We start from the raw sequence: 21,814 nt of genomic DNA, 5'->3' as shown, positions 1-21,814 counted from the left end.
CAATGACACAGTATCAGGACATATAAAAATCTTTGTGAGACTTCTTCACTGGTTGGGCGGGGGCAGGAAATGCAGGTACTGATGTGTAACTAATGAAATGTCTTAAGAAGAAACTCTACTTCCAGCTTCTAAACAAGCTCATGTAACACATGACAAAGACAGCCTTGTGTCATCTTATTCCTTCATATAATGTTCATTCTTAGGACTGATTTGCATTTTTTGGTTTCTACGTGTGCACGCGGTGTTTCTGCACGCTGAGCTTTGTTTAGTCAATATTTAAGCAAATGCAAACAAGCTTACCGGCTGAGTTGGTTAGGCCTACCCAAGTGACAATAATGTGGTCCTGCACACTGTAGCGTAGGAGGGAGTGACTCACGCATGCGTATCAAACCCTCTGCCCCTGCCAGCGCTAAGTGACTGCTGAAAAACAAAGACATTGAGCCGCGGCTGGGAAATGTCATCAGTCATCTCTAATGGAGGAAACAGATTTCTGACAGTCAGTAGGCTTATTCTTTGAGGGGTGAAATGAGAGAACTGGCCTCGATGCTTTTTTCTGCATGTGTGTAATCAGGACTTCAGATCTCGCAACAATAAGTGAGTACGTCGGCTTTTGAGAATCCACAGGTTCCAGATGCTATCCGCCCGTTTCTAGAAAGATTTCCGCGGTGTTTCTGGATGGGTCCGTACTCAGTGACAGCAGTTATGCGCGAAGAAACTGTGGGATCACTCATGTAGTCGTCTCACATCACGGACTTGTTTATTTCCCCGAGTCGAGGAAATGATGAACTTAGTTCTTACTGTGTAAATGAGAATTGCGCATTAAGGGCTATATGAACGCTTCGGTTATTAGATGAGCGCCTCAAAATAACGATTAAAATCCAAGAAGAACCCTTTTTGAATGTGTAAATCAGAAACGCGTCTTTTCTAAGAGTTCTTGGCGTGGATTTTCAGACACGAAGAGGAAAGTTACCTGCGCTCTTATCGGCCGAGAAGAGGCGCTGTCCGTGGTCCTGAAGTCTTTTCAACAACTCCTCTGTCTCACACCAGACCTCGTGTGAAGACTACTTGAGAAAAAGACCAAGTTAAAGCGATACTGTCCTCCAGCAGCTCCACAAAGAGCTGAATATGGTAACGCAATATAAGCTTCATCGGCAAACTTTGGTACTTTTGATTTATCTTGGTAAGTATAATTCTGCAAGATGTCAAAATATCCTGTTTGACTGTGGACTTATCATTTTCTATCGTACGTTTTTATACAACAATGAGTAATCAGGGGCCTTGGCAGTGGCTTGCGAACCACACAGGAAGCTGTGAACTCAAAACCCAGTTTCAGAGCAGTCCCATTGGTCTGCAGAGCCCTTCACTGCTTAATGTTGTCAGCATTTAAGGGAAATGAATAGAATCATTGAAGAGAGGCCACTGGGGTTAAGTTTCTTCACTTTCCCCATTTCCTCTGTCCCCTTCATGCCTTCCTCTCTATTTCTCTGCTCTGTTTCCATGTGTTTGTGTGAGCCCTCAGCTTAAAAAAAAAGAGAGAGAGGATAGAATCAATGTTTGTCACTGTCAGCCCAGCGGGCTTTGGGTTATATAAGAGCACTGGGCCCAGTCACATAAACACAAGTAATGTGTCTTTGTGATTATAATCCACTGAATTTTTTTTCTTGCATATGTTTACTCACTTCCTACGCCTCTCCCAATATTCTTCTACCACTAATGCATTTATATTTCAATTAGCTCCTCCCTTTTGTATTATTTCCCTCTTCCTACACTACCCACAGTTTATGCACTCCCTCTATCCATTTATTCCTCCCACTGCTAGTAAATACTAATGGGCAGAGGCCATCATTAGGGCTTGAATTTGCTATCAATATTGTGACTTAAGTGTCTCCAATGGCCCACAGAGCTTTATAAACCAGTTTATCTTTTTAATGCTCACTGACTTTGCATCTGGTTCAACATTGGGTTCAGTGTGAGACCCGATGACCACCACACATCAGTGGGTCATTAAGTTATTACAAAGCATTAAAACTGTTCTAGCATGTGTTTATGAATAACTAAAAAATGATGCATCGCGGCAGATACTACAGAATGCTTGGAATTTGATCAGTAATAAGTGCATCTTTAAAGGGACATTTGACACCTAAAAACAAATACACTATATATTTTGTTTCCTCTTTCCATTGTGTTGGTCAGTTTTAAGAAAGTACATTTTTACAAAATCGAATACATAAGTATTTGTTTTATTTTAAACCTTTGGAAAGCACATTCTTAATGTTTAGTGGGTTCAGCTTGTCACATCATTCATGTATAAAAAAATATGGTCATGGTAAAAAGAAGGTGAACCCTCTGAAAATGAACCCAATTCTAAGGTTTTAGATAACAGAATATAGCAAAAGTGTATCTAGTCTTTACCAGGTCTTAAAATTAGGTAAATAGAACCTAACATGTACAGCAGTACATGTTAGACTGTTATTGATTTGCCAAAAACTAAGCTAAAAGAAGCAGTCGGTAGCTTATAGAACCAATTAATTCACTTTCCTTTCAGTTCACTTTTATTTATATAGCAGCAAATCATAACTTCAGCTGCCTCGGGGTGCTTTATATTGTAAGGTAAAGACCTTACAATAATACAGAGAAATCCCCAACAATCAGACAACCCCCCTTTGAGCATGCACCTGACAGTGGGAAAGAAACTCTGTGCCATTGTAGTCTTAAAATAATCTTAACATTTAATGATTGACTTCAGACTGTTAAGAAAAGACCTAATAACCCTGCCCAGATTGATGGACAGTAACAGTTGCTTCTCCATTGCCGATGTCTTTCTTCCTTGGCTTTGTGTTAACTCACGCCTGAATGCTCCAGATGATCAATTAATCGAGTATGTTTGATTTGCAGCACCTGGCCTTTTAACTCATATGGAGGCAGTAAGAGTGTATGTCGTTTTTCACACGTAGCTTCTGCATTTTGGATTAGTTTTTGTAAGGAAATAATGACACAGTGTAGGATGTCATGTTTTCTAGTTTATCTTGGTTGTATTTGTTGAATTTAAAGACCTGCTAAGGATGAGATTATTTTTAATTATATTCTTATGTGTGAAACCAAAGAGGGTGTGCTTTCTTTTTTTCTACTCTTTTTCTCTCTCTCTTTTTTTTTTTTTACAATTACATTGCGGTAAACTAAATATATGTAACCTTTCCATGCTTCTCAAGTCCACCTGTGCATGCCGGTATGTGTCGATGTCCAGTCAGACACAGAAGCAATTGTGGGAAAAGCCATGAAGTTGACCTGCATCTCCTGTTTGAAGAGGGAGGAGGTCACCGTAAAGACATTTGTAAAATGGCTTTACACCCCAAGTCCAACAAAAGGCAAAAATATTTCATATCTTGTAAGTTGTTTCTACGTTATTGTAAATGATCTAGCACATTGTGATTTTGCTCACACTGTATGTGTATTTAATTAATGCCTGCACACTTTTCCTTTCTCCTAGATATACGAATATAACACTAACAATTCCAATGTGGACGATAATCCATTTAAGGACCGTCTAAACTGGAACGGAAGCAAGGACTTACAAGAGGTCTCCATTGAAATCCGCAATGTCACCCATAATGACAGTGGTTTGTATACCTGTGAAATTCGTCGTTTGTTTGACTTTGAACTATACACTCCAGTCTTCGAAGTAAACAAGACCATCAACCTGACTGTGAAGGAGAAAGGTATGCCTAAATGTAAAATTCTTGCACGCTATCCACCTGTGTCCTGTGCTCAACTTTAGCTCTTTTTTCCACATCAGTAACACGAAATAAGTCAAATATAAATGGAAACTAAAAAGCTAGTAATGACTGATATGATGAAAAATCTCTCTCTCAAATATCTTCCCAGCATTAGTTTGTGTATGTTCCATTTTCCCCACATGCTCTAATATTAACAGGGCAGATTTGTTTTTGTTAACGAGTATTCTCCAAACTCACTTAATGAAAAGAGTTTGCAAATGCAGTACACCTTAAGTGACGATTCCACTGTAGACCTGCACATTTAACACTGAGATGAGAGAAAGACTAGTCTGTGTTTTATGTTTATTTATGTTGCACAAATCACCAACAGTAGATAAAAAAATAGTACATCTAATATTGTGTGTGTGAACGCAGTCTGCCACTAACTGCACCGCTTTCCTTCTTTCCCCCTTTCTTGTGACTGCACTGGTTTAAAAGGAATAACTGTGTGTTGTTTTGTCTGCCTTTATTGTCCATCAAAGCTTTCTTCTGTTGTCAGTGAAGGTGTTAATTCAAACCAGCTACTTTGCTATCTATAATAAGGGGTAATGTATTCTGCTTCCTGAATGCTTGGCTTGCTGAATGTGTCATGTTCCACCTTAATCGAATATACCCTACGTATATTTGAAATTACTCAACTCTCCCCATTTCTCTAACCTTACATTTTCTATATATGCTTGCACATAACATATTGTGAGCTATCAGGCGATAGGCTAGTTTGATTTAAAGAGTTTGCACCCATAAAAAGAAGACTGAAGAATAGAGTACAGTTAGATTGTTTTTATTATATTCACAGCCTGTCCTCCATATTTCACAGAACAGTTGTTTCAGATTTCAAAAAGCCTGCAGCTAGTGCACTGTACACTAGACCATGGTTACATTAATGTTGCAGTAATGGCATCCATAGTGGTAGAATGGATTACTTCGTGGCTGACATATCCATGCTTTCCCATCAAAGGGATTATATTTCACTAATATTCTCCTTTTGCTGGGGCTGCTGAATCAAATCAGAAAAAGCTGTCAGCTGTCTGGTCAGCAGGCTTTCTGGAATTTGTTATACACTAAGTGACACAGTGGTTCACAGTCACTCGTTATGAAAACAAATGAAGGACAATAAAAGGAAAACTTTCTTTAACAGCCGAAGGTGCCCATGTGCACTTTGAAACAGCTTCCGCTTGCTTGTAATCCCTCTTCTTGCTCTTAATGGGTTGTTAATGGGATGCTGTTCTAATGGTCTTCCATTGTAAACAATGGACAGAAAGCAATAAATGAGAAAGCATTTTCAACAGGATGTTGACAAGATATCAAACAAGATATTTGTTTGATTTCACTGACTGGATATTGAATTATCAGTAAAATAAACTATCTGTTGAACCGCAGTGACATTAAAACCACCTGTCGAGTACTTTGTATGCCTGCTCTGGGGGTGCCTTTGTCTCACGATAATAAATAAGCAGCAGATTCCTTAGTACCTGCAGGATGGTGCCTCCATAGGTGGGGCTTGTTCTCGTTCTTCACCTGCATGGTTAATTTGGAGGGAGTTTGGAGGCAGTGCCTTGGGCTCGTTCTTAATTAGTTTTATTGTGTAGCCATATGTTCTATAATGTCTATGCTGGTGAAGAGCGTCATAGTTGTATACAAGACTCGCAGAATTTAATCCCAGCAGGCATTGTGAATGGTTTTAATGTTGCAGCTAATCTCAGTGTATATTAAGTATGTAATATTTAGAATAGGACTGGATGATTTATGTGCTATTACTTATTCCAGAAGCATCTCAGAATGGCTAATGAGCAGAAGAGGATTGTTTACAAGGAACAAAAGCCGTTCTGGTGTCAAAAACAGCATGCAATTATTTTTATGACAGATTCTAAAGTTAGAGTATGTTTCACGCTCTGGGAACCTCTGTGACATTGCATATTCATCCTATTTTCATACTTAAAGATACCCTGTGGAGATTTAGTGTTTTTATATGCAGATTTAGGTCGAATGTTCGATAGAGATGTTTGCATACACATATGTAACAACAAGATAAGCTCTGCAACAAAACAGTGAACACTGTTAGGAAATGTTTGGTATAAAAGCAGCCTTGCAAAATCTCCACTGGGCACCTTTAACTCTGTAGGGTCTTTTTCATTATATTACAGGTATGGCCATAATATTATGAATGCAACATGAAGTAGTTTCTGCATCACTTTTTAAGAGTATCTACAGTCAGGATGCAGCTGCATAACCATATTTATTATTTGTTTAATTGGATTTGTTCTTCAGTGAAAGACATAAGACAATGCATTAAAAAATTATGTATGACAAATGATTGTGGATCAGCAGTGTTGTACAAGATCAGGTCTCTTCTGCTTTTTTCTGCTCGCGGTATTCCAAGGAAGCATGCATAATGAATAATACATGTGCTTTGCCACTGTTTTAACTCTGCAGCCAGTGACGACACCACTGCAATCTACTCTGAGATCATGATGTATGTGTTGCTGGTGTTCTTGACCTTCTGGCTGTTGGTAGAAATGGTCTACTGCTACAGGAAGATCTCCAAGTCTGATGAGCAGACCCAGGACACAGCGTGAGTCTCATGTACAGATGCACAGACAGATAAATGTTAGCAGGGATGTGACTGAACAGCGAATTTAAACAGCGTGTGTCCTGAACACAACCATGACGTCACATTTTCAGATATTTATGCGTTATGAGTCAAAACTCAGCAGTGGGTTTACATTAATTTGAAAGTCTGAAGTCACCAAGGAAGTGCACAAATAGCTGTAAGTGTGTATTTGCTTAGGACTTCTGGTTACATAATTGTAATTTAAAATCTAAAAAATATGGTGGGTAGGGAAATGAGATTTAAGAGTCAATCGGGGAAGAAAGGGACTGAGAGTGAAGGAATGAGGCAGGGGGGCAAACACACAGACAGAGAAGTAATTCAGTCCATCAGTTTGCAACCCTCCTGCAACACTAATCTGTCTTTTACCTAAACTGCTGACTGCTCTTTTTTTCTAAACAACCTTTTAACATCCATGATGGATTTTCAGCTCCATCAGTGACGGGCATTTTGCATCGCCTTGTCAGTAATGTCAAAGACCCAAATGCACCTTTATAGTCAGCTCCCACTGGATTTTAGTGGTGCCAGCTAACCTTCACAACCCACAGTTACAACTTTTGTACAGGGACCTTATGTCCTGAAGAGAGCAATCATGCATGTGCTGATCCGGTTATTTTTATTTTGCAAACACTTACTGAATCTGCTACACTACATATCTGCTTCCTTCAGTGACAGATTAAGTCCACGTACTGCACAATATGCACAACATTGCTGAATATTCACAAGACCCAATATCCAGGGTTTAGACATATTACAACATAATAAATAGTGAAGTGTTTCTGTGAGCTAATATATTTCAAAGAACTATATTTTCAACTAAATTTGAAACTAAACTTCTCTAAAAATATTCGGTTATTCATTGGCTTTCTATTTTACTATTAGCACTAACAGGTAATTAAGAGTTATTGGAAGTGGCAGAATTAAAATGCAGAACTTTTCTCACAGTTTTCAAACTTTAGAAAACAGTCATGTACTATCTCATATTTGTGTAGTGACAAATGTAATCAAGCACAAAATTAAAAATTACAGCATTATTGGCCAGTGAGGCCAATGTTTCAGTGTTGTCAGATAGACAGACACACAGACAGATAGACGGACTTTGGGGCTATTTTGTAATCAGTATTGTTTTTTAATATGGTTTAATTTAAATAGCAGTAAATCACTCTGACACTTCTTGGTCGCTGAGTTTTACAAAGTAGGTATTACAATCTGTGTTTTCCTGAAGCATTTAGGTTCAATTTTATGAACAGTAGACAAATTGACAGATAAATTAATAGTCCAATTATCAAAAAATAAAATGCTCCAAAAATTCAAAATATCAAGGCAACCTGATTCAAAGGCTTTCTGAGTTTTCTTATCTGTTGATATTCTAAGATTTATGCATTTCGATGTCCTCAGCAGCTTGAATTTTCTTCTTCTTTTGCGGTGTGCATTGTGTTTTCTCCTAGTTGTGAATTGGGGACCTTTTGTGTCTCAATCACACTTTTAATTTCCAATTTAAACAATTTTACTTTTTTAATTTTGTTTGGAAAATGAATTGCCCCCATGAATTAAATACAAGTGGCTCCACTGATTCTGGTGAACCATCGGAAATATAGGAGAAACCAAAAGTTCCATCCATCCATTTCCTTCCGGCCCAGGTGTCGTAGGGCGAGAGGAAATGGGACACGCTGAACCAAAGAAAGACATACAACCATTCGCACACTGGGCAATTTAAAATAACCAGTTAACCTAATGCCATGAACTACAAGTCGCTGGACTGTGGGAGGAAACACATAGACACAGAAAGGACCTTCTCATTATCAAGTAACAGTGCCACACCCCCAAAAACGAAAAGTTGTAAAGCAAAAGAAAGAAGCTTTTTAATTTAAAGTCAACCGCAACAGTCAAAAAGCTCAGAAATCTCAAAAAACTATTAGATCTGAGTTTTCTCAGCTGTAATACTGTAGCCTTGTCACTACCTGTAGCTGAAAGACTGCATAGGCTTTGGCCATTAGCCATTAGTGACCCTTATGACAACACAGAAGGTCTACCCACTCAAAGAATGCCATATGTAGCACAAGTAGGACATTTTGAGATTACCTTTTGTGATGCATTAGTGGTTGAGAACGTATTAGTCATGTCCCTAAAGGAGAAGATAGGAGGCAACGATGTGATCTGTCAAAGAGTTAAATTAGGCTATTTCTGAAATGTGCTTACAGTCACAAAACTCGTTTCACTTGTATAAAGTGTTCTTCATCTACACACTTTCAGTGCAGCTCTTTTGAATTGGGAGCATATTCAGTGCAAGTACTGTGTTTTGTTTTTTTAAACATGCTGATGGTTGGCTGTAAAATGCTGAATTAGGATGTCACATCTTGCACATCTTGATGTGCCTTCCACGCAGTCCCTAGGGCACTGCTCGGATTAGATATTTTTTATCTGGTAAAACTCATTCCTTAATTTCTGTGAATTTGAGTCACATTTTCACGCTTCAATAAACAAAACGGAAATTCAGAATTGTTGCACTGTCATGAGCACTAAGTAGCTGTGGTGTGTGGTGCTAGAGAGGCCCATAGCACCAGGTCTTAGACACTCCTCTGTTTTTCTGCCAATCTGCCCACAGGACAAACTACCTAGCCATTCCCTCTGAGCAGAAAGACAATCCAGCCGCTCCTGTTACAGAATAACAGTGGTTTTCAATGACACGGTATTTTATATGTGATTCTCTCATCCCAATTCTAATCACTGAAATCATCCCTTGTCTTTCAATTCATGTGTTTGTACCTTTATCACTCATAATTGTGCAGCTCTGTGGAGGAGTCTGCTGCTTCAACACCCCTTGTGCCCTTCTTTCTCATCCCCTTCAAAGGGGCTTTCATTTCTGACATTTAAAAAAAACAACAAAAAAAACGGCCTCACTTAATCACGAATCCTCCATTTTTATTCAGTCACCATTCAGTGTCCAATCTGTCCCACTTTCAATGATTTTCCATTAGGAACGATTGCACATAATTAATGCAAGCAGTGTTGAATGAAGTATCTGAAAGTGTGGGGAATGTAAGCGTGTTCATTTTAGATATATTGATTTCTAGCACATTGAATGTTATGCATGTTTAGGATGTAGGTGTCACAGTACTGTGCAAAAGTCTTGAACCATTTATTTGCATTTTGCAAGGAAATTGGAAAATGGATGCAGGTATTTACTTTACCTTTACTTGACCAACTTGATCTTTACTCTTTAACAGCCTGAACTCTTAAACAAGCTTTCTTGTCATTTATTTAAGCAACTTTAGGAATAGTTCTCCAGGCTTCTTGAAGGACTTTCAAAGCTGTTCTTTGGACATTGGGTGCCTTTTGTTCTGTTTGTTGTCAAGATGATCCTCCCCCACCCCTCACACACACACACACACACACACTTTAATAACTTGGAGGTCCAGGCTCTGGGGAGGCGAATTCATGACTAAAAGTGTGTCATTGTGTGTTTTCCTATTCACGTATGCTTTTTTTAGTAGCATGTCTGGTATCATTTTCATGACAATTTCTTGATAGTATTGCATGTTGGATCAAACTCTGATGGTATTTTTTTGCATTTGTAATACCATCAAGTTTGACAAGATACCGCTTGCTAAAATGCCTCCCCAAACAATGACAGAGCCTCCACTGTGCTTTAGCTGCAATCACTCATTGTTTCTCTTGACCTCCTCCATGCCTACTGACATTGCCTTGTTGCCAGTTCAGTACAGTTCTTTTGTAATTTGGCAGACCTCAGCCTTTTCTCCCCATCCTTGACAACAACCCTTCCACTGAGACCTCTTCTGATGAGGTTTCAGTGAACAGTAGATGGATCAACTGAATTCTGATCTCACTTCCTGTGTCAGGTCTTTGCTGGATTTCTTCGTGTCATGTTATATGTAGACAAAACACAGACTGGTCCATCCCTTGAACTAGGGGTCTTTTTTATGAATGATTCAAATGTCATTGTTAAGTGGCTTAAGAAAACATTCCTCTGAAAATGTTGATGTTCAAGGACCGAATTAAAAATAGAATAGAATAGAATACCCCTTTATTGTCATTGTACATGTACAACAAAATTATGGGTGCTCCACGCCAACTGAGAAGGAATAATATTATAAGTAAGACAGCAGGAATAAATTACAAACAGGAGAAATTTATACAATCAAGAGGAATGTACAATATACAAAATGATAGAAGAGAACAAAGTGCTTGGAAGTAGTGCGAAAGACCTGACCTCCAGAGGTGGCGGAGGGCAGCCAATTATTTTTGAGTGGTGTTAATTACCCTCTGTGCAGCCTTCCTGTTCTTAGTAGCCCCTGCGTTCCAAACACCAGGAAGAGGGCACGCTGTCCACTGAGGAGCGGTAGAAGGACAGCAGCAGCTTCTGGTTCAGGACATGGAAAAAGTGCAGGCGCTGCCGAGCCTTCTTTACCAAGGAAAGTCTGGCACCTTGGAGGAAAAAAATATAAAGAAATGAGGGGAAGCTCAAAGCTTTTGCACAGTAATGTGTGGTGTTGTAAAACTGGATAAGGATAAGCATGTTTTCTGTTCTCCTTAGGTATTGACCAATAACAGTGGGACATCGGTTTCATCAACCCTATCTGTGTCACTATGAAGATATGATTACTCCCAGGCAGCGATGGGAATCCTGCCAACTGACTGCCCCTGTGTATCGACTGTGTCTTGTGAGGAGCCAGTCAAAAATGTCCAAGTGCTCAGTTTTTCTCCTGCCTTTCCTCTCCAGTGTTTTTTTTTAACCTTTGTGCAAGGCGTCTCTAAAAATCAAGTGCTTTCACAGTTACATCAGGTTAAAGAACACAAATGTCATTGTACTGCACTTTTTATCAGAGAATTACAAGCCATTCTTCATTTGGACAGAGCAGTGAGCGGACTAACTAAAGAATTTCTTGGTAGTTAGTAGTGCGTCTGTGATTTATATGACCTATAAACAGATATGATCCCAGAAAATGTCCTAGTCTGTTATGTACATCTTGTATACTGAATATATACTACTTTTTCAGTTCTTTTTTTTAAGTTTTCTTACAATTTTATACCATGCTGAGATTTTTGGGTCACAGTTTTATTTGTATTGGCCAAAAGTCTTTTTAAGGAAACTAAAATGTGCAGCTTTTATATTGTATGGGGCCTGCATTTGTCTTTTTTTTTTTTTTTTTTTTGCTGTAACAAAATGAAGTGTAATACAAAAATGGAGTGTAAATATGCATAAAATACTGTTTCAAATCACACACTTTTAGCTGGTCTGAACTGATAAATTTCTTATACTCTCCTCTGTAAAAATCTCATAGCCACACTGAGCTCTGGTCTTGAAGTATATTCTATAGGTCAAGTCTTGCTTCATACAGTTAATCTGAAGTTTGTACTCAATGCTTTGACTGTTGCTGTTCTACAGTAGCATTGCTATTGAGACTAAATGTGTGCCTCTTTCTATAATACAGCACTGTAGAACTTTATATACTTTGTGATTCATTCCACCATGTTGGTTTTGTCTGTTACACATATAAAATACGCCATGTTTCAGTGAGCTGCTTTTAAATATCAAATACAATGGATTCCACAATCTGTGTTAAAGCTTTTCTGTTGTTGCTGACTGAAAACCTTTACTAATACTGTGACATTTAAAGTTATTCATATTCAGGGGCCGGACTACTTTGACTGGTACCCAATTTCCAGAATAAGGGGGATGTGCAGGGCTGTAGTAAGTACAGAAAACAGGTCTGGCCCGGATCCGGCATCAAGCTGACACTTCTGACTGCCAGGTCTGGCAATGATGGCACTATTTATGTTCCTATTTTCCTATTTTAGTTAGAAGACCCAAATACGATGTTGCAATACTATACTGCTATGGCCAATGTTTCAAATTAACAGGTTTGTGAGTGTCCACTTTATCCAAAACCTAGTGAGGGTTTACTCATGTTTACCACTGAGTGGCTGTAGCTCAGGCATTAGAGCAGATCACCTACTGATTGGAAGGTTAGTGGTTCGATCCCTGGCTCCCCCAGTTTCCATGTCAAGACTATGAATGTAATTAGGAACCACTCAGTTTAGAGAAAATGTGTGATTAGGCAAATGTAGAGAATAAAGAAGCGCTATATAAGACTCAGTCCGGTCATGTTACTTTTGCACTATTATGTTCCGGCACATGTTGTTTTTACATGGCTTGATTATTACATGGGCCAGCATAGGACCACCAGTGTGTCTGCAACTGGCCCATGTGTGGGCCACCTCTGGCAAACCTGATCTGGTGCAGGTGCAAGAGAGCCTATAGAGGTGGAGGTGTGCTCTGGAGAGAAGAGGAAAGATAGCCAGTTCAAGCAAGACAGAATATATGTGTGTAAATGAGAGGGAGAAGGCTGGAAAGCTGAAGGTGCGTAGTGCAGCCGCAGTGAGGGTAGATGAGTTTAAATACCTGGGGTCAACCATTCAAAGAACAAACGGAGCACAAGAAAAAGGAAGAGTGGTAGAGTGGGTGGAGACACGTGTTAGGGGTTATTTGTGACAGAAAGATAGCAGCTAGAGATAAGTCAAAGTTTATTTCTAAAGCACATAAAAAACAAAAACACTAAACAAACAACAACCCTAAATAATACTGTGTTTGTTCAACTAGAATGGAAAGCACCTGAGAATAAGTATTATTTAAATCTGTTTTAAAATGATTGAGAGACTCTTGCGTGAAAATGATGCATGGAATGGTGAAATTAATGCATTTGGCGATTAGACTCCGATGAACCATTGTGGCTGAACAAAATACCAACGGAGATAGGATATAGGACAGGAACCCCCAGAGTCTAGGCCAGGGGTCTGCAACCTTTCACACTTGGACCCAGTTTCCACGCAAAAGAAAACACTGGGAGCCGCAAATACTTTTTGAAATCTAAAATGAAGATAACACTGTATATATTGTGTTTTTTTTTTTTTTACCTTTATGCTTTGTGTGAACAACTAAAGTAAGTAAGTAAAGTTTATTTATTAAGCGCTTTTCACAGACAGGCAGTCACAAAGCACTGTACACAAATATTAAAATAAACAATACAATCAATAGACATTATACACAATGTAAAAGATTAAATGTAAATAATGTAAAGAATATAAAATACGTAGATCAACAAAAGGCTTGTTTGAACAGAAAAGTTTTAACTGCTTTTTAAAAGAATCCATAGAGCAACTAAGGTGTGTTGCTTATGAAATCCATGAAGTTCTACCGAGAAAATTACATTTTATTTATGTTTTGAACTCTTAAAGAAATACAACAAAAGGAAAGACGCCCAGCTGAACTAAAATGATCCATGTAGCAAACAAAAATTGTTGTGAGCCGCCACCCTTATATCGCCTTTGGGCTTTTGGACGCTTGACCTGACTTCTAAAAAGTAATTGGAAAAAAAGCACTATACTGCTAACAAAAAAAAAAGATATTTGCAAAATTCTGCCTAAATATGTTTTTTACCTGGTTAATGTGTGTGGCGGGGCGTGGTCTGCAGTGCCGCTGTATGGGAGTCGGACACACCTGAGCGGCACCCGCAATCACGCCTTGCCGCCTTAAAGTCTGTGCTCTCTCTGCTGTTGTGTTGGTATGTGTCGGGCTGCGTACAGCAACCGTGTGTGAAACGCGATCAATAAAGAGATGCTGAAAAGCATGTTCATGCAAACATCGTCGGGTCTGTCGTGATATGTTTACAATATGTTTGTATAGCTTTCTTGTTATATGTAAAATTGTATTTATTAAAATTTTTACTTTTTAATTATTTTACTTGCATTTTAATCACTTTTATATTTAAATATATTTAAATGTTCATTTGCTATTTATCTAGGGATTGAGAGTAACGCAATTTCTATTCTCTGTATGTCCTGTACATGTGGCAGAATCGACAAATAAAGTTGACTTTGACTTTGACTTTGATATGGTCCCGAACCTCTGCGCACAGCGTCTGCAAATCGGGGCTTTCATCTTTACGCAGGACTGTAAGCTGTCATCTGTGGGGCGTGAGCTGTGTTTGTTTTTAACTTAGTTCACGGTGGACAACAGCTGCCGACATAATGTGGATCCGAAGATCCATAATTGGCCTACCTGGGGTCGAAAGTCTCGATAAATGCACAGCGTTTCAGCGGGTACACTGGCTTCCGCGAGTGTGACGCTTATTTTGAGCGATGAAAAAATAATAAGATATAATTTTATTTTTATATTTCAAAATCACAATAATCTTCCAATTTAGAACTACATGTTAAAAAAAAAAAAGAACTAAACACAAATAAAATACACTTTAGCTAATTACTTCTAATGTATTTTCCCAAACCACCCGGAGCCGCAAAATAAAGACTAAAGAGCCGCATGCGGCTCCGGAGCCGCGGGTTGCCGACCCCTGACCTAGACAATGGTGGTGGTGAAGATGAAGAGTGAGTCTTGGCTGGGGCTCTGAAGTGGCAGCTGATTGGCCCAAGGAAAGGGAACTCGTGCATAAGCTTCATTTGGTTCTAAACCCCAGTGCTCTGGCAGGAGTGTAAGGTTACAAAAGTTCAGTTAACTATGGTGGCAGCAAACTACTGAGACTCTTAAAACCAAGTAATAAAATTTTAACCTGGATCCAGAAATGCACTGGAAGCCAGGGTAAGGAGCCTAAAAAAGTACTGTGATCACACCATTTCTTTCTCGCCAAAAAGCAAGCAGGCGACAAAGTAACGACTAACAGAGCCAAAATAGAAATGACTGCAACAGTCTAAGTGAGAGGTAATAAAAGAGTGAACTGATCTCTCAAAGTTATGTTACAGGAAGCAGGCCTTGACTTGAGGAGCCTTAGTTTAAAAACAAAACTCATCTTAACAGAGTTAATCTGTTTATCTAATTTTAAAGCACAGTCAAAAAAAATCACACCAAGGTTCCTTGCCATTAGGTAACAATAAGAAGCTAAACCACCAATGTGACTCTCATCCTTATCTAAAAGAGTTAAAGGAAAGGTTTATAAGATGGTAGTGATTCCTGCTACCTCTGCCTCCTCCTGTCAACCTGAACGTGGCAGAGTGAAAAATTTTCACTGGGAGTGACCAGAATGGACAGGATTAGAACTTCGTATACTGGAGGGACAGCTCGAGTTGAGTGGTTTGGAGACAAACTTATAGAGGCAAGGCTGAAATGGTTTGGACATGTTGAGAAGAGGGATAGTGGATATATTGGACAAAGGATATAGAAGATTGAGCTGCCAGGCAGGAGAAAAAGAGGAAAACCTCAGAGAGCATGGTTAGTGTGACAGAAGAAGGGATAGAGTGAAATTGGGGGAAGATGATATGGTGACCTCTAAAGAAAGCAGCTGAAAGAAGTATGTTACTCAGCACTAATTCACAGGTATCTTTATATAGAATGGCCTGTTTGCCAAGCTAGCTAGTATTAGCTGATAACGTAGCACTCCCACTGCTCGCCTAAATTTGTTAACTTCTGACTCCTATAAAAGTAGTGTTGGGGTTGCAATGTAAAAAGGAGGCTGTAAAGCAGGAGTTCATGTGGCTACATCCGTCTTTCGGTGCCATGCAAACTGTATAATGAGTCCTCTGTTACTTTAACTCTACCAGGACACTGAGAAGAAAATGCAATATTGACCCTCAGCAACTCTTAACTCATGTTCTCCTTATTATCTGTGACTGCAATGGTGATGAAAAGAAAGAAGTTGACTTTAAATCAACCACAATAAGCCCCACTGGCATTCACAGCTCTTATTAACTCAGCAGAAAAGCAGCTAACAAAACGCCTTTCGATTAGTTTCGACTTTAAGTAAACTCGGTGTATTTTAATTGTCTGTCTTCACAGAGCTTAAACACATACGTACAGAGGGGTTTTATTCCGTGGGAAGAGAGCTCCTTCAGATATGCAAAGTCAGAGGGGCTGATGAAGACAAAAAGACAGCAAAAGGCGAAGGTACTGGCAGGGAGAAATAGATGAAAACCAGCACTTAAGAGGGATGTGATGTATGTTGCTCTTTTAGCTAGCCGTGACCCACAGCAGTGACAGATATAGCAGCAGCTGTTGTTATAGCAACCCAGGCATGCCTGAAGCAAGGCAGATTGCCTGGAAAAGATATTACCAAGTGATAGTTGAGACACATTAAGTTTTGCACTAGAGAAAATCTGGAGTGCTTGTTATAGGCAAAGTATAAAGACGCCACCGGTCACATAACATCTGCTCCAGGTGGAAGTAAAAAGCCTTGGCAGATTATCCCAGAATATAAGTGAACACAAACCAAGGTCAGCTATACTGTCCGAATGGGAAACAGGTAACGTAACCAGTGTGGCCTTTATCCATCCATCAAGTTCACATAAATTGGTTATTGATTGTGGGACACATCCCATAAACTCTGTAACAATGTGCCATTATGGATTTGAGATACATTGTGAAAGTGCAATTCTGCCTCCTCCTCGCACCACCCCTCCTCACTCTGTCTCCCTCTCTCCTCGCCTCACCGTGTCCCTACCTTCGCCTGCTCTTTTGTTACAATGTGCCTCCCTGAGGATACAACCCAGTAATACGGCCCACATTCTACTAAAATATGTTTCAATTAAACTGCCATGCCCCGACTGCCTCAGTGCTCCAGTAAGCATTTCAAGTTGCATAGGTTTAAGAAGGCAGGACAAGCTGTGGCAACAAACACTCTTAATTTGGAGGTAATTTCCTTTAAAATCACATAAAGCATCGCTAATAGTGGAGAGGGATCTTGAAACTTAAAAGTCCACGGATGAAACACATGGCATTTTAAACATATAAAGTGGATGTCAGTGGATTCAAAGACTTTTTTTCATCTAAACAACCATCATACAATGTGACCATAAATCATTAATCATGCAAGTAGCTGAGTGCCTGTCATTTGTGAAGGGTCTTTGTCTCCCTCTAGTGTGAAGCATATTATGTAGTAAAAAAAATCAGCGTAATGAATTTAGAGCTTTCTGTTCCTCTGTCAAGAAAGGTTACAACACCTAAAGCAACATTTGTTGGACACCTCAAGAATATTGTAATATTTCACAATGAATTCAGACATTTAATTAATTTATTCACACTTTCTAATTTGGAAGGCTGATCAGAAAGGCTTGGCTGTGGACTCTCTATTGATACAGCAGCAGGCTGTAGGCTACCAGACATTACAGTCACCCAGAAACAAAGCCTATTGATTGCCGATCAATAGTCACTTTGGTGGATGTGAGCTCCTATCTGTTTTAGCATTACATTGTCATGATAGATGGGAACATGCTGAGTGAGTAAAGTGAGCAATTATTATGCTTTGATATTCTGGTTTTTAAACAGGATACAATTCCCCCCCAATTTCTCATTTCTTCTCTGAACAGCATGCTGCTTGTTTCTGGGAGAGATTTAACCTTTCCCCCTTTAACTGCTGTTTATAAACTCATTATAGAGCTTCTTTTGGGTCCTCAGTTACCCTCTCTTTTAGACATGGTTTGATGCATTTTGGCTATCGAAGAAAAGATAAAAATATTACTTTGGGAACAGATAAAAGAAAAGGTAAAAATATTACTCGGGGCTCTCGAATAAACAAGCCCAAAGTAGCTTTCGTGAGAGAAGATAAGGCCTGTTTGTCCTCCATGTGTTTGTATCACTGACATTTATTCTAAATGAGTTCACTGAAAACAATCCTGTTTCAGAAATTGGTTTTCTTGGCGATTAAGTCCTGATTGTAGCACACTCAGTCTCTGCTATAAACTGTATCTAGGATGGATTTGGCAACCCATTTACTTTGTCCATTTCAAAGCCCCCACATTAGTATTGGGCAGGGTTGTCGCCATCATGGTCTTTCAGAAATGACCGAATTTTGATGAGAAGGTGGAGTCCTAAGCTATCAGATGACTCTTGCAAACTCAATCCATGGATTTTATGGGTTCAAGCAAAGTCGGTTGAATGCTTCAAATAAAATTCAAGATTCTGCTCCAAAGCTCAAGGACCTCTTGATGGCCTAACCCACCTGTACAGTTTATTAGTTATTTGTCAGACATTTACAAATTACTACAAAAACATCAGCGGCACATACACAGTTGAGTTCAGTGATTCAAATAAACTCAGTGAAGTCATTTTAACATAGGAACCAGCCCCAGATGGTCATTGGATGAACATCAGATACCTGCATCCCAATATGACCTCAACAGAGCACAAGCTGAAGGTATAAAAAACCAATGTGCTAATGTACCTAAAAAAAAATCACTTTCTTTTTGTAATGAAGTACAAACGCATTGTGAAAAAAACATTCACATTTTACAGGCCACTGGAAATCAGAAGATGGAAAAAGCCTGAGATGCCTTGAGAAACATTAGGGCTATTTCAGCAATATGTCTCGCGTTTTCCACATTCACTCAGTCTACTGTCATTACAGAGAAACTCTCCTGTTGTAAATCATAAAAACATGCTGGCATGGGTTCTTGACTTCACCATTTTCAAAGTGGTATGACAAGCCATTGGTAAAGTATTACTAAGAAGGCTGTAAAAATGATGATGATTGTCTCAGATAAGCTTTCTCGTGATGTTGTAGACTCTTGAAAGAAAATGTCCAAACATTATATCCTCATTCTCTTTTATTTTCACATTTTTATATTCATATAGTATTTTATGCTTTATACGCAAGCTCTGGCAGCAATGACGTCACTTGAGGGCTGTGACATTGGGCTTGGATCATGTCCACAGGAGGAATAGATAGCAGGGAGTAGCTCAGGTAAGCAACAGGTGACAGGTATCATGCGAAGCAGCAGACAGTGGAGGAGACCGTAGCCAGTGACCCACAACCTGAAACCAGGAGCAATGCATCAAATGATGTAAAAGTAATAGAAAAATATAATGAGTGACAGGCCCCGGAGGAAAACAGAAGTAACCTGAGGGAGCTGGTGACACAGTGGCAGGTGAGGCTGTACGAGCTCCTGCAGCACAAAGACAAATAAATAGGTGATGATATGCTGCCTCGTTTTCTGACATGTAGCACAAGATGATCAACAGTGCTATTCATTAAAAGACATAAATGATTTTCTGGATGACAGATACGGCTGACTAAATCTGGAATTACTTTTTCTTTTCTCTGACTTTCAGAAGTGGAGTGAGAGTTAGACGGACAGCAGGATCTAAGGAAAGAAAAGCACATAAAGGAGACGAAGATGCCTCTAAATAAATATCACCGCTCTTTATAAAAACTCCCTGATGGGAATTTTAACTGGAGGAATGTGTGCGTGTGTGACTTGGCCTCTGCTTGGAGGCTTCCAATACATTACAAATGAATGTCAGCGACAGAGCGAAACTGTTTTATGGAGCTAAAATGACAGATTATCTGCTAAAGAACAGGATCATCAAGAGCTAATGTAGTGGAAATAATTATGCTGCCTGAGCAGTTCTAAAAGAAACTGCTAACTATACAGTAGATACGATACTGAAGGGTCTGTCTAAGTTGAGTGTGGCAGCTCTCTTATGGGGTTCTCTCGCCCCCCTGTCTTCTTTCTGCAGCTCATCTGTGACTGTGTTTCAAAAACCTAAGGACTTCCTGCAGATCTCTAAAGAAGATTGAGCTGGGAGACAACCTGTACAGAGTTTTCAAAGACTTTTTAGACTCTGGGACGATGACATTGTGCTGTAAAGAAAGCTGCTCTTCTCATGCTGTTTCAAAAAAAAAGAAAAAAAGGAAAAGAACTATTTAAAATTTGAGTACATTTCAGCTCATTTTCACATCGAATTCCTGTACACACAAGTATGGAAAACTTATGTATTGCATATTGTGATTTTGTGACATCAGTGGCTTTGTCAAAAGAGCTGTCTGGATGTGACACTTGTCAGTAGCTCAAATGAAAGATTTCAGTCGGGTTGATCGTGTGTTTTTGTTTAGGAGACTTGAAGCATTTGACTATGTAAAATAAGGTCAGTTCATGGGTTAATTTGTTTTGCTAAAAACACCGGAATCGCTTTGACGACATGAGGAAGGTGTAGTTAACTCCACTTTATGCTTTTGTAAGTAAGCGAGGGAGACAGTCTAAGTTGCGCAAATGTCCTCATCAGGAGGAGCAAGAAAGGCTGTCAGCAAAAGTCTGAGCACGCACCTACTACAAGAGCACCAATTTTCGAGCTTTCACCCAGCAGGCTATAAGAGAAAGATACTTCTAATTATAAACTAAAGATACCTAGAAAGGATCTCATGAGGTGAACTTTGCAGCAGATACCAGCTCGTCTGCTTATGCTGCTAATGTTACAGCGTTTGTTACCAGCCAAAACTGATATTAACAGACCCGAGCAATAAATGGAAAAATATGAAAGCATGTATCCTCTGCAAGTGTTGGATAAAGTGTAAGGACATACTGTTAGTAGGCTGTAAAAATAAAACAGCAGGCAAAAGTTCCAGCTGTGCTGCAATGGAGCAGAGAGGGATGAGTGTTTCTAGTGAACGATATCAGTAAGAAAAAAAAAACTATAAAAAAGAAACATTTTGAAGCACATCTTTACTAAATTAAGCATACATAAATGAATAAATTAATGGTGTTTGTGTTTGGATTAATATTGTCACAGGTTTTAAATAAATTTGTGAGGTTTTCACTGGTATTTTGCACCATGGCATTTGGTGCAAAATACATGGATGCAGCTGGTCCCCCATGATGCATCCATGTATATACGTTTATCTAATACCCAGAAAAAAATCATTACGTGGACACAAATTAATCAGAATGTGCACACAAATTAAGCAGGCCATGCACAGGAGTTGTATTTTGTGAGCCATTTTATTATCATTGACTGTCTTTTTATAGGGACGATTAACTGGGAAAAACTGGGAATGCGACAGTTGGTAAACTCAGTGCTCATATATCAGCTGAGAGTGAGGTGTGGATGACCGAGGGAAAACATGGAGTGAAATTAAAATGAATGAATATGATTTTTGTTGAGGAAAAAAAGGAAAACACAAGCTAATTCACTTGTGCACAAACTTTAACTGGAATGGTGTCTTTGATTCATTAGAAAATACAGCATGTTGGCCATGAGCTTTCGAAATGGTGCACTGGGCCAGATGGACCTTTTTCCTATTGGAGGGGGTGTTTGTGAATAATAGCTGGCTCATTGCCCTGCCCAGCATCTGAAGTTGGAGAGCAAAAACACCTGAACCTATATTTTCTGATGAGCATTTGTTTTGTTAATAAATGCAGATCTAGACTGAAACAGCTTCTGTGTTCATGCATAAAGTCACAATCTAGGCTGTGAAAAACATCTGTTTATGCTGGAGCTGACTGGTTTGGACACATTCAAGACCACACCTCTCTACCCGTCTGTTGAAGGACCACAGTTTTAAATGCTAAGAGAGATTGTTCTGAATTATATGGTAATGTGTGCTGCTCCATAACAGTTAAAGGTCAAGTTCTCCTCCTCTCCTGAAAAGTCCACACTGCAGAATCATCTAAAAGGATTTCAAACCATTGT

The 21,814-nt window shown here is 39.2% G+C and overlaps 1 protein-coding gene across 5 annotated transcripts; it reads left to right on the top strand.

Annotated features, from left to right (window-relative positions):
- The first annotated feature begins 404 nt into the window (after window positions 1-404).
- Window positions 405-11,956, top strand: scn3b (sodium channel, voltage-gated, type III, beta). Of its 5 annotated transcripts, XM_026193298.2 has the most exons (7): window positions 436-594; window positions 952-1,180; window positions 3,210-3,385; window positions 3,488-3,716; window positions 6,207-6,345; window positions 8,987-9,070; window positions 10,937-11,956. In XM_026193298.2, exons 2-6 carry the CDS (start codon window positions 1,126-1,128, stop codon window positions 9,048-9,050), a joined length of 663 nt encoding a protein of 220 aa, XP_026049083.1. In that variant the 5' UTR covers window positions 436-594; window positions 952-1,125; the 3' UTR covers window positions 9,051-9,070; window positions 10,937-11,956. The 5 variants fall into 5 exon arrangements, with proteins under 5 accessions (XP_026049084.1, XP_026049085.1, XP_026049082.1 ...); XM_026193299.2 differs by lacking the exon at window positions 952-1,180 and having other exon boundaries at window positions 405-594; XM_026193297.2 differs by having other exon boundaries at window positions 409-1,180.
- The last annotated feature ends 9,858 nt before the right edge of the window (window positions 11,957-21,814 follow it).

This window comes from Astatotilapia calliptera, chromosome 14, assembly GCF_964374335.1.
Source record: "Astatotilapia calliptera chromosome 14, fAstCal68.1, whole genome shotgun sequence".
Taxonomy (NCBI): domain Eukaryota; kingdom Metazoa; phylum Chordata; class Actinopteri; order Cichliformes; family Cichlidae; genus Astatotilapia; species Astatotilapia calliptera.
Note: the sequence above shows the minus strand (reverse complement) of the source record. Positions and strands in the feature narration are given on the sequence as shown.